We start from the raw sequence: 17,644 nt of genomic DNA on the forward strand, positions 1-17,644 counted from the left end.
TTGCCCTGCAAGACCAGTGAGAGCCATTGTCGCTCTTTGACCCCGCCCCCACCTAAACGTCACAACCCAGCGACTGAGTTGCCCTGTTCTAGTGAACACTTTAGGGCTCTGATCCTGCTATGGAACAGGCACGAACAACCCGAAAGATGGCACAAGAAAAACTCAAAGTCCCAGAGCCAATAACTCTAAGTGACCGAGAAATTGCCAGCCTCTCAGAAGCACAATTCAGGACACTATTTATCAGGATGCTCACAGAACTGGTTGATTATAGTCACAAATTAGAGGAACAAAGTTACAAATTAGAGGAACATGTGAGGGCTGGACTGATTGAAATGAAGGGAGATGCACAGGAAACCAATAGTGATGGAAAGGAAACGGGGACACAAATCAATGGAATGGACCAGAAGGAAGAACAAAACATCCCACCAGAAAGGAATGAAGAAATGAGAATTCAAAAAAATGAGGAGAGGCTTAGGAACCTCCAGGACATCTTTAAACGTTCCAACATCCGAATTATAGGGGTACCAGAAGGGGGAAAGAAACAGCCACGAGTGGAAAACGTATTTGAACAAATAATAAAGGAGAACTTCCCCAGTCTGGCAAAGGAAATAGACTTCCAGGAAATCCAGGAAGCTCAGAGAGTCCCAAAGAAGTTGGACCCAAGGAGGAACACACCAAGGCACATCATAATTACATTAGCCAAGACCAAAATGAAGGAGAGAATCCTAGAAGCAGCAAGGGATAAGGGGACAGTCACCTACAAAGGAGTACCCATCAGACTGTCAGCGGATTTCTCAAAAGAGACCTTACAGGCAAGAAGGGGCTGGAAAGAAGTATTCCAAGTCATGAAATCCAAAGACCTACAGCCAAGATTGCTTTATCCAGCAAAACTTTCATTTAGAATGGAAGGACAGATAAAGTGCTTCTCAGATAAGGTCAAGTTCAAGGAGTTCATCATCACCAAGCCCTTATTATATGAAATGCTAAAGGGACTTATATAAGAAAAAGAAGATGAAAAATATGAACAGTGAAAGGACAGCAAACACACAGTTATTAACAACCACACCTAAAACAAAAGCAAACCAAGAGGACAGCTAGATCAGGAGTGGAACCATAGAAATGAAGAACACATGGAGGGTTAGAAACAGCGGGGTGGGAGGGGGAGAAGAGGGGAGAAGGCACAGAAAATAGCATAGATGGTAGGCAGAAAATAGATAGGGGGGAGGGCGAGAATAGTGGGGGAAATATAGAATCCAAAGAACTTGAGACATGTGGTTATAAACTAAGGGGGGGAGAATGGTGGGGGAGGGAGGGTGTGGGTGGAGGGGATTGAAGGGGGGAATAGAACAACTGTAATGGTATAATCAATAAAATATATTAAAAAAAACATAATTATACCTAAAATAATAAATGTATCCAAAGACCATCTAAGTTTTAATGTTTCAGTTTCCACTTATGTTCTTTTATCATAGCACATTAAATAAAAAAGTATATCTGTAATTAGTCTCAGATTCATTTTTCAAGAAAGCAATTTCAATCACTATGTGATTCTTATGTCAGTCCATTCTATTTACCTGCAAATCCAGACAGAACTGAAGAGAATTTTCATTTCACTGAACTCACCATGTGTAGGTGCAGAGGTTTAGTAGGGTCTAGGGTGCTGATATCGGTTAACAATAACAATTTCCTCCGAATATCCGCTGCTCTAAATGACACAGTAGTGGTCGGAGCAGTAGTTACACACACACACAAGAACTTGAGCATGTCTAAAAAAAGGAGATCTTGCTTTGACAGATGTTCTTCAGCTAAAGGACTCATGGCACCTAAAAATAAAAAGCACTTACTAAAACAAAGAGAGGGGCACAATAACCATATACACTGAACATTAACTCAAATTTCCTCCAATCAAAAAGAAAAAGTATATGAAAAACAAAATTATGGTTAAAATGATTGATTATCACTAAAAGCTTCAAAATTCTTCATAAAACATTACAGTAGGATTCTATCACCAAGAAACGACGTATGGATAATCTATGAAGACAAACATCCACAGCTACACTGTTAATTATAGGAAAATAGAAAGGAATCTAAACTCATAACAGTAAACTATAGCCAAGTAAATTACAGCATATATGTTAACTAGGATATTATGGAGTCATTAAAAAGTACAATTATCAATATAAATAGTTAAATAAAAAAGGCTCATAATTAATATTAAAGCAAACAAGGTAAAGAAAAGATATGAAAATCAATGTTGATTACAATTTTCAAAGGCTCTAGAGAGAAATAACAGAAAAAGGTTAAAAGGGATGGCATTATAGGTGCTTTATCACTCTCCTGCTTTCTATTTTGAAAAAACTAACATATGACTTTTTTACTAATTATTTTAATTTTCTCAGTGAAGAACAGAAAATAAATTCAATTAAAAATTAGAGAATCTAAAAGGCACACACAAAAAACCAATCTAATAAACTACACCAAAAGGAAATAAAATGAGCATAAAACAAGTAACTATGAGGATTCTGGAATGCCAAATCAATACGAAGAGGTACAAGAAATCCTGCATTGTAAATATATATTTACCAATACTGAGCTGGTTCTCTCCAGATTCATTTGCATCACTAACACCACTAGCAGGGTAATCATTTTCATCAGTGTCATCCTCCATTGATTCTACTTGTCCATTTTCAGGTGGTTTTTTGATAAAGGATACCTTCAAAGGAGAAAGATGTTTTTTTTTAAAGGTTTTATGTATTTATCTTTAGAGGGAAAGGGAAGGAGAGAGGGAGAGAAATATCAATGTATGGCCGCCTCTCATGCATCCCCCGCTGGGAACTGGCCTGCAACCCAGGCATGTGCCCTAACTGGGAATCGAACTGCGATCGTGTGGTTCGCAGGCCTGCGCTCAATCCACTGAGCCACGCCAGCCAGGGCAGAAAGATGTTTTTTAAAGTTGGCTTCTTTCAGAAGCAAGTTGTAGTTAAAATTCACATGCTCAAATGATTGAACATTCATGTATATGAACACTGCAGTATTATTTCTATTACATCTATAACAATAGGAAAATGGATATAAACTGTAATTTATCTATGGCAACATAATAAAATTCAATCCTTACAAATAATTTCTTAAACTAAGACTTTTAAAAAAATACTTGATTTATTTTCAGAGAGAGGTGAAGGGAAGGAGAAAGAGAGGGAGAGAAACATTGATGTGTGGTTGCCTCCCATGCATCCCCTACTGGGGGCCCAAACTAGCCCGAAACCCAGGCATGTGCACTGACCGGGAACTGAACTGGCGACCCCCTGGTTTGCAGCCCAGTGCTGAATCCACCAAGCCACACCAGCCAGGGCAGACTAAGACATTTTATTATTACTCAAAATTGATAATGGTATGAAAAAAGTTTAAACTTATATGACTATTTGAGGACAATTACTATATCCATCCAAAATAAAATTCATATTCCTTCTGAACAGGATATATTTCTAGAATGTATCCCTCATCCTTCATAGGTGCAAATGTAGACAAAAGAATCTTTGCCACTCTTTATAACAAACAAACAAAATCTAATTAAAATGTTAATTAACATTTGATGTGCTAGGCTTCCACTTAAGATGTCAGACTAGGTAAATGTGGTACTTGTACCCTCCCAGGACCGCCCCCCCCCTGTAATTTTGTGGTTTAAATAACAACTAAACTACAAAAAACCATTATTCAGAACCACCTGAAATCTAGCTGAACAGGAGTTCTATAACTAAGGATATACAAAAGAAACCACATCCAAACTGGTAAGAGGGGCAGAGAGGCAGATTGAGCTGGTCCCACACCTGCATATGAAAAATGAGGAAGGGTTTCTTGATTGCGGAGGTTCCCCTGAGAAGCTAAGGGTCCCAGCCCCACACCATACCACATAGCCAGAGTTCCAGTGCTAGGAAGAGAAGTCCCCATAAAGTCTGGCTATGAAAACCAGGAGAGATTGTGGTTGAGACAGAGGGTTGAATGGTCTCACTTCCTCTGAGCTGCAGTACTGGGGCAGCAGCACAAAAGGCACCAAGGACACATGAGGAGAAAATAGATTGTCTGGATTTGTGGTGAAGACTGGAAGAGCAGCTATTACCCAGACAGAAGTATTGGCAGAAGTTACCAAGAACCATACGTAAGTCTCCATAAACCTAAGACTATTTACTCCACCCTGGTGATTCCCTAAAACTATGTCCTACCAACTTGTGAGCCCACCCAAGCAACTTCTAGTGGCTTTTATATACAAATGGCTTATCTTGGCTCATGCTGAGAACTTTTCTAAAATCTGTAAAGGGTTCACAAACACTTAACAAGGAGGATCTGGCTTCAGCATGCCCTGTACCTGTTGCCAGGAAACTGTGACACTGGCCTTAGTTCACAGCACACTCTCTCCCCATCACATCATGAGCCCAGCACAAGTAGGAGCCATAAGCAGATCATTTTCAAGCAGGGAACAGGCAACAGCTGACCTTAGTCTGATCATCTCAGGAGGTCCCATAGTCAGTGCACCAGGGAGACAGCTTCACACCATGAGAGAGCACCATGGAACCAGCTGGTGCAACCATCTCCATGAGCAACACATTCAAAGGATTAACTCACTGGGTACCTGAGCCTCGTTGAAGTGAGTTCTGCTTCACAGAGTCGGACCCTACACAGCAGCTCTTCCACTGTAGTTATGCATGTCCTCGCAGTCAACTGGCTTGGAAGTAAATCCCTTCCACTGACTGGCCAACAACAATCAAGGCTCAACTACAACAGTAAGATACACACAGCCCACGGAAGAATGCAACTGAAGCACCCAACTGGAGTGACCAAGGTGGCAATGTCAGTAGGCCCATAGAGCATTTCTACTGAATAAGGCCACTCTACCATGACTGGGAGAAGTAGCAGCTCTATCTAAAACATAACATTTAGAGGCAGATAAAATGAGAAGACAAATAAACATGTCCTAAATAAGACAATAAAACAAAATACCAAAGAAGAAATAAAATGAAAACAAACAATCCACCAGATGCAGAGTTCAAAACAATGGTTAAAAAGGATACCCAAGGAACTTACGGTAAGAGTAGATGAATTCAATGAGAACTTCAGTAAGAGATAGGAAACATAAAAACAAAAATAGAAAATATTGAAAAGAACTAGACAGAAATGGAAAATACATGAACCAAAATGAATAATACATTAGAAGGAATCAACATTAGAGTAGATGAAGCAGAGGACTAAACCAACAAATTGGAAGATAAGGAAGCAAAACCCAATCAAAATAGCAAAAGAAAAAAGAATCCAAACTGAGGACAGTCTAATGAGCCTGGGACAACAAGTGTACTACCATGCATATCGCGGGGTGTCTCCCAGAAAATGAAGAGACAGCAAAAACTTGAAAACCACCCTGGCTGGTATAGCTCAGAGGATTGAGTGCGGGCTGTGAACTGAAGGGCTGCCAGTTCAATTCCAGGCCAGGGCATATGCCTGTGGGTTGCAGGCCAGGTCCCCAATGGGGGCTGCATGAGAGGCAACCACACACTGATGTTTCTCTCTCTCTTTCTCCCTCCCTCTAAAAATAAATAAATAAAATCTTTAAAATATATATAAAGCAATCCTATTTTTTAAAAAATGAAAACCTACTGGAAAAAGCAATGACAAAAAAATTCCCTAAGCTGGTGAAGAAAATAGATGTACGAGTACAGGAAGTGCAGAGTTCCAAAGAGGATGAATGCAAAGAGGCTCATATGAAGACAGATTATAATGAAAACACCAAAGGTTAAAATTTCTTAAAAGCAGAAAGACTCTTGAAGGCAGCAAGAGAAAAGGAGCTAGTTATCTACAAAGAAAGTCCCATAAGACTTGTCAGACAATTTCACAACAGAAACTTTGCAGAGCAGAAAGGATTGGCACAAAATATTCAAAGTGATTAGAAAGAAAGAAGAACCCACAATCAAGATTCCTCTACCAAGCAAAGCTACCATTTAGAATCACAGAACAGATATGCAGATTCCAGGACAAGAGAAAGCTACAGGAGTTCATCACCACCAAACCAGAAGAATAAAAAAAGTTGGACAGTATGAATAATAAAATGGTAATAAATACATATCTATTATTTATTACGTTAAATACCCCAATCAAAAGACACATGGGATACAAACAGACTGAAAAAGTGTAGGGATAGAAACTGGTATTTTACAGCAAAAAAAAAAAAGAAGTAGAAATACTTAAACCAGATAAAACAGACCTTAAAACAAAGGCTATATAACCAGAGGCAAAAAAAGATACAGCAATTCCACTTAAGGGTATATATCCAAAGAAAACCAAAACACTAAATGAAAATACATATGCATCCATATGTTGTTCATTGTAGGAGTACCTACAAGAACCAAGAGATGAAGTCATCTAAGTGCCCATTAATAGATGAATGGATAAGTAGAGCTGGTACCTGTATACAATGGAATATGGCTTGGCCATTAAAAAAAGAATGAAATATTGTCATCTGCAACAATATGGTTGGACCTAGAGGGTAGTTCACTGAGTGAATTAAGTCAGAGAGAGAGAAGGATAAATGCTATACAATTTTACTTATGTGTAATCTAAACCACAAAAAAATGACCCTGAACAGAAACACATTCACAGATACCAAACAACATTTTGACAGTTGCCAGATGGCAGGGTGATTAGGGAGATGAGTGAAAAAGATGAAATGATTAAATACAAATTGGTAGTGACAGAATAGCCATGAGGATATAAAGTACAACACAGAAAATATAGGGAGCTACCCAAGAGACTTTGGGCCAAATGGAGACGTAGGTTGACACACTGTGCCTCCTCACACAACGAAAAGAACAGCAAATTTAAAAACAAAAAACAACAGAACTGACAGAAATTCAAACTGTATGGAAGTCCAACAACCAAAGAGTTAAAAGAAACATTCATTCAGACCAGTAGGAGGGGCAGAAACAGGCAGCTGGGTGGAGAGGACTCATGGCAAGGCTGCAGCTGAAGAACCAGACAAGGTGGTGGTTTACACACTGGGCAGTCCCACATTTGGGTGCAGATAAACCGAAAGAAACAACTGGGGAGCAACACAGACCACACAACCAAACATTCCAGTGCATGGAAATAAACCCCAAAGCCTCTGACTGAAAACACCAATGGGGGTTAAAGCAGCAGCAGGAGAAACTCCCAGCCTCACAGGAGGGTTTGTTGGAGAGACCCACAGGATCCTAGAATGTACATAAGCCCACCCTCACCCTCCAAATCAGCACCAGAAGGGCCCAATTTGATTGTGGGTATCTGGGGAAGTAACGGAAAACTAGCAGAGAGAGGAGCAAACTGCACTGTTCCTTCTCAGACCTCCCCCACACACAGTATCACAACATAGCAACCTGGGTTGCTCCACCCTGGTGAACACCTAGGGCTCTGTCCCTTACTACATAATAGGTGTGCTCAGAAGAAAAAAAAAGGCCCAAATAAAAGAACAGTTCAAAGCTCCAGGAAAAAATATAACTAAGCAATGAAGAGAGCCAACCTATCAGATCCAGTGTTATCAGAATGCTCCAGGAACTCACTGGGTACTTCAACAGCATAGAAAAGACTTGGGCAGCAATGAAGGTTGCATTATGTGAAATAAAGAAAAATCTACAGGGAACCAACAGTGACGGGAAGGAAACCAGGACTCAAATCAGTGGTTTGGAGCAGAAGGAATAAGGAAACACGCAACCAGGACCAAATGAAGAAATAAGACCTCAAAAATATGAGAGGCTAAGGAACCTCCAGGACATCTTTAAACCTTCCAACATCCAAATCATAGGAGTGCCGGAAAGAGAAGAGGAAGAGCAAGAAATTGAAAATGTATTTGAAAATAGTGAAGGAGAACTTCCTCAATCTGGCCAAGGAAACAGACTTTCAGGAAGTCCAGGAAGCTCAGAGAGTCCCAAAGAAGTTGGACCCAAGGAGGAGCACACCAAGGCACATCATCATTACATTAGACAAGATTAAAATGAAGGAATCTTAAAAGCAGCAAGAGAAAAGGAGAGAGTTACCTACAAAGGAGTTCCCATTAAACTATCAGCTGATTTCTCCAAAGAAACCTTACAGGAAGGAAGAAGGGGCTGGAAAGAAGTATTCCAAGTCATGAAAGGCAAGGACCTGCACCCAAAATGACTCTATCCAGCAAAGCTTTCATTTACAATGAAAGGACAGATAAAGTGTTTCCAAGATAAGGTCAAGTTCATCATTACCAAGCCCATATTATATGAAATGTTAAAGGGACTTATCTAAGAGAAAGAAGTTCAAAAATATGAATAGTTAAATGACAACAAACTCACAACTACCAACAACTGAACCTAAAAAAAAACAAAAACAAACTAAGCAATCAACTAGAACAGGAACAAAATCACAGAAATGGAGATCGCGTGAAGGGTTATCAGCAGGGAGGGAGTGAGGGAGAATGGGGAAAAGGTACAGGGAATAAGTAGCATAGATAGTAGGTAGAAAATTGACAGGGGGAGGGTAAGAACAGTATAGGAAATGTAGAAGCCAAAGAACTTATATGTTCTTTGCAGGGTGGAAAGGAATAACTTATATGTTATATGCAGGGTAGAGAGGAATAAAGGGGGGTAACTGAGACAACTGTAATAGCATAATCAATAAAATATATTTAAAAAGAAAAAAAATACTTACACCTATCCTTCTCAAACTATTTCAAAAAATTGAAGAAGGAAAACTCCCAAGTTGATTATATTAGAACAGCATTATTCTAATTCCAAAAGCAGATAAAGGCACTAAAAAGAAAATTATACACAAATATCCTTCATGAACACAGATGGTAAAATCCTCAACAAATTATTAGCACACAGAATCCAGCAAAACATTTAAAAGATCACATACTAAGTTCAAGTGAGATTTATTCTGGGGCCACAAAATTGGTATAATATTTTCAAACCAATACATGTGATACACCACATAAACGAAATAAAGGATTAAAATCACAGATTGCATTAATAGATAGATACAGAAAGAGAATTGGATAAAATGCAGCATGTATTCATGGTCAAGACTCTCAGCAAAATAGGAATAGAGGGATCAAACCTCAACACAATGAAGGCCATATATGACAAAATCACAGCCACCATCATACTCCATGGACAAAACTAAAAGCATTTTCTTTAATATCAAGATCAAGACATGGAAGTAAGCTTTTCACCACTCTTATTTAAAATAGTACTGAAGTCATAGCCACAGTAATCAGACAAGAAGGAGAAATAAAAGGCATCCAAACTGGAAAAAAGGAAGTATGATAATCATTATCCACACATGATATAATATTGTACATAGAAAACCCTAAAAACTCCACCCTAAACTACCAGATTTAATAAATAAATTTGTCAATATAGCAGAATATAAAAATAATATCCAGAAATCAGTGGCATTTTTATACACCAATAGTGGACTCTCAGAAAGAGAAATTAAGAAAACAATACCATTTACTATTCCAACAACAACAAAAAAATAAGGTATCTAGGGATAAATTTAACCAAAGTAGGTTTCTGTACTCAGAAAATTATAGAATACTGCAGAGAACAAAATAAGGAATATACAAGTTAAGTGGAAGCATATACCATGTTCATGAATTGGAAGAATTATCATCATTAAAATGTACATATTACCTAAAGCAATCTATACATTCAGTGTAATTCCTATTAAAATATAAATGACATATTTTACAGATTTAAAACATATTCTAAAAATTCATATGGAACCAAAAAAGACCCCAAATAGCCTCAGCAATCTTGAGAAAGAGGAACAAAGTTGGAAGTTTCATAATATCTGATATCAAAATATAGTACAAATCCATCATAATCAAAATAGCCTGGTATTGGCATTAAGAACTGGCAGATAAATCTATGGAAACAGAACAGAGAGTTCAGAAATAAACTCATGCCTTTCTGCTCAAATAATATTTGACAGAGGACAGAAGAACATACAACGGACTAAAGACAGTCTCTTCAATAAATGGTGTTGGAAAAAACTGGACTGCTATGTGCAAAAAAAAATGAAACCAGACCACCATCTTCATACACAACAATAAACTCAAAACGAATAAAACAGTTAAATACAAGTCACGAAATCATACTAAAAGATTGGCAGTAAAATCTGACATCTCTCAACAACATTTTTGCCAATATGTATACTAAGGTAGAAAACACAGGGGGGAAAAACAACAAATGGGACTACATCAAACTAAGAAGGTTTTCATAGCAAAAGAAACCATCAACAAAATAATGGGTTGGCCAAAAAGTTCATTTGTTTTTTTCCTTAAGGCGGCCCTAAAAGTGCTTAGTTCTCTTTAACACCATTCAAAACAATTTTGTTACATTGTATTGTGACAGCTGCCATATCAGCATGATTTTTTAAAAAAACTTATCAAAACTGGTGAAAATTAGTGTAGCCATTTTAATATTGAAGATGGAAAAAATATTCAACATTTTTGGCAGACTATGCTTTATTACTTCAAAAGAGGGAAAAATGCAACTGAAACACAGAAAAAGATTTGTGAGGCAAATGTGATAACCACTACACTACTGAAACTCTTAAAAAAGATTTGTGTAGTGTATGGAGCAAGTGGTGTGAATGATCAAACTAGGCAAAAGTGGTTTGCAAAGTTTCATGCTGCAAATTTCTTGCTGGATGATGCTCCACAGTTGGGTAGACTAGTTGAAGTTGATAGTGATCAAACTGAGATATCAATTGAGATCAAAATTATACCACAGGGGAGATACCTGACATACTCAAAATATCCAAATCAATAACGTTATTGGTGAAAACGAATCTTTTATTTTACAGTTAAAACCATATAGACTTTTTGGCCAATCCAATAAAAAGGCAATCCATTGCAACAGAGAACCTATTTGCCAATGATACATCTGATAAGGGATTAATTTTCAAACTATATAAAGAGCTTACACAACTCTTGTATTGTGTAAGAAACACAAACAATTGTATTACAAAATGGGCAAAGGACTTGAATAGACACTTTTCCGAAGAGGATATACAGATGGCCAAGAGCCATGAAAAAATGTTCAACATCAGTTGTCACCAGAGAGATGCAAATTAAAACCACAATGAGATACCACCTGACAGCTGTCAGAATGCCTATCATCAATAAATCAACAAACATCAAGGGTCAGCGAGGATATGGAGGAAGGTGAAACTTCATTGGTGAGAATGTGGACTGGTGCAGCCACTGTGGAAAACAGTATGAAGATTCCTTAAAAAATTAAAAATGGAATTGCCTTATTACTCCATTGGAATTCCATTGAAATGGAATTCCACTTCTGGCAATATATCCTAAGAAACCCAGTTACTAATTCCAAAGAATTCATGCACTCCTCTGTTCACTACAGCATTATTTACAATAGTCATGATCTGGAAACAACCCAAGTGTTCAACAGTAGATGAATAGATAAAAAGTTGTGGTCCATTTACACAATGAAATACTACTCAGCTATATAAAAGAAAATCTTCCCTTTGCGACAGCATGGATAAACCAGGAGATTATTATGCTAAGTGAAAGAAGCCAGTCAGAAAAAGACAAATAACAAATGATCTCATTTATACATGGAATCTAATGAACAAAATAAGCTGATGTGCAAAATAGGAACAGAGGCATAGACACAGGAAGAGACTGACAGCTGTCAGACAGGGGTTGTAGGACTGAATGAAAGAAAGAGATGGGATTAAGCAAACACACACATATACATAAAACAAAGACACAGACAACAGAGTGGTGACAGCCAGGGGTAAAGTGAAGTGAGGGGTTGGTGACAGTGAAGGAGAGAAATGGGAAAGGAAAGAGACTTTGCTTGGGGCAACTGGAACACAATACAAAGTGCAGATGCTTTATTGTGCTGTGCACTTGAACACTGTATGGTTTTGCAAATCAATGTCACTCCAATAAATTCAATTAAAAGAAAGAATTGTGATACTTGATCTCTCAATTTCTCTCACTCCCCAACTCACTCCAATCTAGCTTCTGCATCCACAACTCACTTTGGTCACAACCTTAGTCCCAATGTTGCCAGGTTGTTTGCACATTTTAGTCTTAAAATTCATTAGCATTCAACCCAGTATGCCTACAACCCTCCTGGAACTTTCCCTTGCCTTCTACTATTGTACCCTTTTGGTTTCCCTTTGCTCTTTCTGCCTGTGACCTTACCCACCACATTTACCTCACTAACAGCTAATTAACCTTCAGTCACCAGTGAAACTGCATATCCCCCAAAATCCTTTCCTACCACACTGATTGGTTCAAGTCTTGGTACGTAAGCCAATCCTGGTAGAACTGGCTCTCCTTGGATCTCATACTTCTCCTTTAAGATACTTATCAAAAATATAATTAACAATTTGGGTAATTTTGTTATATGTCTCTCTTCTCCATCAGCTTGCATGCTCCATGATATCAAACGCTGCTTCATTCTCTGCTGAAATCCCAGTACTAGGCACACCTTGCCTTATTCAGACCATGAGTTCATTGTCTATATAACAGATTAACAAATATATAAAGAATAAAAAAAAGACAAATTATCAATAAAATATGGTAGTAAAACAAAAAGCATACTTACTAAACTTCTACAAATATCTGCAATATCATTCAGTAGCGTTGATGTTAACAATCGTAGGAAAAATCTAGATGCAATCTTATTTGGATTGTACTGTAATGAAAACAAAAAACAAAACAAGGAAACAATACTTGCAACAAGCAAACAATTCTTCTACCAAGAAGATAGTATTTTATCTTGAATGAAATGTAGATTTTCCTTTACACTAAAAATTCTCTAACATGAAAAGCATGGATAAAGAGTTTATTATGGCCCTGGCTCATATAGCTCAGTGGTTGAGCGCAGGCTTGCGAACCACACGATCGCGGTTCGATTCCCAGTCAGGGCACATGCCTGGGTTGCAGGCCAGTTCCCAGCAGGGGACTCATGAGAGGCAACCATACATTGATATTTCTCTCCTTCTCTCCTTCCCTTCTTCTCTAAAGATAAATAAATAAAAATCTTTAAAAAAAAAGAGTTTATTATGGAACAAAGTTATAAATAATTTCAAAAATAGTAATCTCTTTTCTTGGAGTAATAATAACTACAGCACATCTCTCTCACTGTGCATAAATACCATTAAACTAAAATACCTGCTATATGACCCTAAGCATAAGCAAGCAGTAATTGTAGCTTAGAGTTTATTTTTACAATTCTCTCCTTCCCACTTACACCAAAACATAGAAAGACACATAACAAAGCCTAAAATACATGTTAATAATATTGATACATGGCCATATATTTAACAGTAACTTTAAAAAATGTTCCCAATTATTATCAACACCCTAAACTGGTTCAGCTAACCCTCAAACTTGCTACAAATGAAGACAAAGACTACACACAGTAACACTATTCCTGTCCAATGTTGTGAAAGACTATCTGGGCAGAAAGAGAGTAATGCATACGCTGAACTTATTTATCTTTGTGGTTCTCACTAGTCCTAAAATTATGGGATACATATCACATAACTAGCAGTCAGCACATATTTATTAAATGAATGAAACACGCTGGCAATAGGATCACATATGTAATATATAGTAGTGGTAAAATAATTCTTAAACTTCCTAAAATGATGAAATTAGTTTCATCAATTACTCAGATTATCTATTGCTTTATTCCTCTGGATACTACCATTTATTTTCCATTCAATGTCATTTTAAATCAGTGTATAAACTTACAATGGACCAAAAAAGAATTAGCACCACCAATCAGTTATCAACCCTCTACATAGCCTGTACCGTCAAGTAGAAGAACATCTTACCTTGGTACAGTTACATAAGCAACTTGTACATAGATGCATCATATTTCTCAATGAAGTAATTCTAGATTCCCCATCTGTTTTATTTTTAAACAGAGTGATACTTTCTCCAGCACACTGCATTAGACACTATTAAGAATAAAAGAAGAAAAAAATCAAATTTCAGTTGAAATTACAGTTTAGTGATTGCTTTTGAAAATTTTAATTAAAGGTAAAACTAATGAGTGCCTGGGCTTTAGCTCATTGGATTGAGCACAGGCTTGAGAACCAAAAGGTCCAGGTTCAATTCCCCATCAGGGCACATGCTTGGTTGTAGGCCAGGTCCCCCAGTGGGGGTCATGTGAGAGGCAACCACATGTTGATGTTTCTTTCCCTTTCTTTCTTCCTCCTTTCCCCTCTAAAAATAAATAAATAAAATATTAAAAAAGAAAAAGAAAATGTCCCCTCCAAAAATAATAAAGTAAGATAAAGGTAAAATTAAGTTTTTAAGAGTTATACTTGATTTATAGTATAATTAAAATTTATAAACTTAAAAAAAATTTTTAATCCAACTTTTCTTTTTTTTATTCTTTATTTATTTATCTTTAGAGGGGAAGGGAAGGAGGGAAGGAGAGAAATATCAATGTATGGTTGCATTCTCGTGAGTCCCCTGCTGGGGGGAACTGGCCTGCAACCCAGGCATGTGTCCTGACTGGGAATCAAACCGTGATCATGTGGTTCGCAGGCCTGCGCTCAGTCCACTGAACTACACCAGCCAGGCACTTTAAAAAAATTTTTTTTAAACTTTGTTTATTCACTCTTAGAGAGAGGAAGGAAGGAAGAAAGAGAGAGAAAGAAACATTGATGTATAAGAGAAATATCAATCAGTTCCTCCTCATACACCCCCAACCTGGGACCTGGCCCGCAACCCAGGCATATGTCCTGACTGGGAATTGAACCCACGACCCTTCAGTTCACAGGCCAGCGCTCAATCCACTGTGCCACACCAGCCAGGGCATGGACTGGGCATAAATGGCAAACCTTATACCGTGTTCTTATAAATTACACAACTGACAGTAGTACCAAGATGAAACTGAGTTTCACGCTTAGTGCCTACTTGATAAACACTCTTAGTCAAGGATTCTTTAGGATAATGGATCACAGAAAAAAGTTTTAAAAGTACAGATAAAAATCAGGAATTTTTGCTATTAAGCTTTAATGTAATATTACTTCAATTACTGTATTTATAGTTGGCTGAAAATAATTTCAAATCTTAAGGAAGGACACATAGTATTATTTCTCCTCAGACTGCATCAATAGAACAGAAAAGGTTAACCTACATAAAAATTACGTAGGTTATTATGTTTTCCATACATATATAGCAATTTCTGCAAGGATATATTTCATTTAATTAATCTAGAACTTATTCACATTAATTCTCTTACCTTGGCTTTATGGAATAATTCTGATTTATATACTTCCTCTTCAGTTATTACACCCACATAACAATAGCAACCAAGAACACCCACCAAAAGACTTGAACACCGGACAAGTGTTTCTGTATTTGTAGTCTTAAAGTAAAACACAAATAAAATATATGGTTCATAAATACTTTCAGTACTCTATGATTACCTCTTATGAGAACAAATTTTATGTACATATTAAAAAACAAAAGTTAATTGAGTTAACAGTGGTATAATTCTGATAATCTCTGAAAAACATCTAAGAGATCCTTGCAGAGTTGTGATAACTAGGGTTCTCAAGAAAAACAACAGAAGTATCTCATAATGGCCAAGTAAGACAGTTCCTCTTAAAGTAGCACAGTGGACTGCAAAGGCCTTTAAATATTTGAGGTACAACGAAAAAAAAACCTAACAGGCAAATAAACATCTGTAACTCTTAGAACATACTCAGAAAAATTAAAATGACCTTCAGAGCTTCTAAAAGAACCTTGACTTAGTCAGCTTTTAAGACTCCAAAGACTAATGCAACTATTTCGCAAGTACTTAGTCCTTAATCAATTTTATAAAATTTTGTATGATTTTGCAAAGGTTACACAGTTTTTGGATTTTTTGTTCCTATATTGGAGGGAATGGCATTTTAGGGGAAAACACAGAACACCAGATTACTTTCTAAGGAAAGTGGTTACAACTGTAATACAGAAGAATGTCAGTAATGAAGGTTAAGGTACTTAAAATGTACCTTCTCTGGTTCTTCAGCTCACTATTCCTGGCTACTGAATTCACTCCTTTGAGTAGCTTGCAGTTTTTATTTTATTCAACAAATATTTCATCACCTACCATTTAACAAGGCATCAGGGTATATAAAAAGATTAATAATATATATATCCCCCTTTAAGGAGCTTACAGCATGGTTTTAAGAGGTATTTGTGTATAAAACACATACAGAAATTTTGGTACAAGGAAGATGCTAAGTGACCTTTAAAAATGGAAACATTAAGTATTATGAAAATTAAACAATGGATTGTTGTGGCTGAGATTATCTACAAAAGGATCTAGCAAGGATTTTCACATGCAGATGATCTGAATATATAGCAATGGGTAGAAAGACATGAGAGTTTTGGCAGAATAACACACGGGAAGAGAATGTGTGAATTAACACCACAAAGGAAATAATATGAGAAATTACTGGGTAACCTCTAAAATATGTGTGATTGACAGTTCACTTATTACATTAATAATCACTCTTTCCATGCCAATTACCACCAAAATTTATGACATGTATTTTTCGGACCATAAGACGCACCTAGGTTTCAGAGGAGGAAAATAGAAAAAAAAATTTGAAGCAAAAAATGTGGTAAAACATTTAATAACATATATAACACAATATTTCACCAATGTAAATATAAACAGAACTCAACAGTAGCATTAACAACCATTATTCCACCCAAACTGGGGGGAAGGGGAAGTGTGTTTTATAGTCCAAAAAATACGGTATATCAGTTTCAATTATGTCAGTAATGTTACTGTTATTGTTAATACTTCCTTCCACAAAATCCCTACACAAAACTGAATCACTTTTTCATAAAATAATTGCTGTACTAAAAACCATTATCATTCCTCCTAAATCCATGCAAAGAATTCTACTTCTACAGTGTCATCCAGAATTCTTGGCACAAAAAAGTATTGAATTACTATTCTTCAGTTTTCCTTTTTTTCATGCTATTTTCACTATTAGTTGACATGTATTGTCACTTTGCTTTTAAAAGTAAGGTTCTCACCATCCTCAGTGCCTCCTTTCCTTTCCTACCCATTTCTCCTTCCTACCAGTCTACCAAAGTGGAAATACAGGCCTTGGTTCTTTTTAAAAACTCACCTCAGATGAATAGTTATTTAGAAGCTGCTCTGACAGTTCCAGAAGATAGCGATCCAGTGATTCCTTGAGATTTTGGTGGACAGAAAAGCCTACAATGGATTTAGGCTTTTCTATAGCACATTCTTTCACAATAGTTAAAAAATCCATTTTGTCAAACGTTGTCTGAAGAAATAGTTCTTCAACTGCTGAGAATGAAGGTTCTTGTTTCTCTTTTAGATGGTGTTCACTTCAAAAAAGTAAGATCTTTAATTTATAATCAAACTACCTAATACTTCATCTTCATATAGTAGCATTCTATTACAAATGAAAATATTAACTTATTCAAAGACTGTTTATACAATCAATGGATTAGTCTTTTAAATATGCCTCTTCTTTGGACTTTGATCCCTACTTGTATCAAATTTCATTATTCTATAACCAATTTTACCAAGAGATGTGCAAAAGTAATACAAGAAAGAAT

The 17,644-nt window shown here is 36.8% G+C and overlaps 1 protein-coding gene across 6 annotated transcripts in view; it reads right to left on the reverse strand.

Moving 5' to 3' along the window:
• The window catches only part of ATM (ATM serine/threonine kinase), a 175,671-nt gene that overhangs the window by 121,209 nt on the left and 36,818 nt on the right, over window positions 1-17,644 (reverse strand). For all 6 annotated transcript variants that reach the window (XM_037047706.1, XM_037047705.1, XM_037047708.1 and 3 more), the window contains 6 exons: window positions 17,185-17,410; window positions 15,294-15,419; window positions 13,873-13,998; window positions 12,636-12,725; window positions 2,584-2,713; window positions 1,624-1,823 (listed from right to left, as the gene is read on the reverse strand). In XM_037047706.1, coding sequence (XP_036903601.1) covers window positions 1,624-1,823; window positions 2,584-2,713; window positions 12,636-12,725; window positions 13,873-13,998; window positions 15,294-15,419; window positions 17,185-17,410 — 898 coding nt within the window. The remainder of the gene's footprint in view (window positions 1-1,623; window positions 1,824-2,583; window positions 2,714-12,635; window positions 12,726-13,872; window positions 13,999-15,293; window positions 15,420-17,184; window positions 17,411-17,644) is intronic.

This window comes from Sturnira hondurensis, unplaced genomic scaffold (assembly GCF_014824575.4).
Source record: "Sturnira hondurensis isolate 20B ecotype Veracruz unplaced genomic scaffold, ASM1482457v3 Scaffold0006213, whole genome shotgun sequence".
NCBI lineage: Eukaryota > Metazoa > Chordata > Mammalia > Chiroptera > Phyllostomidae > Sturnira > Sturnira hondurensis.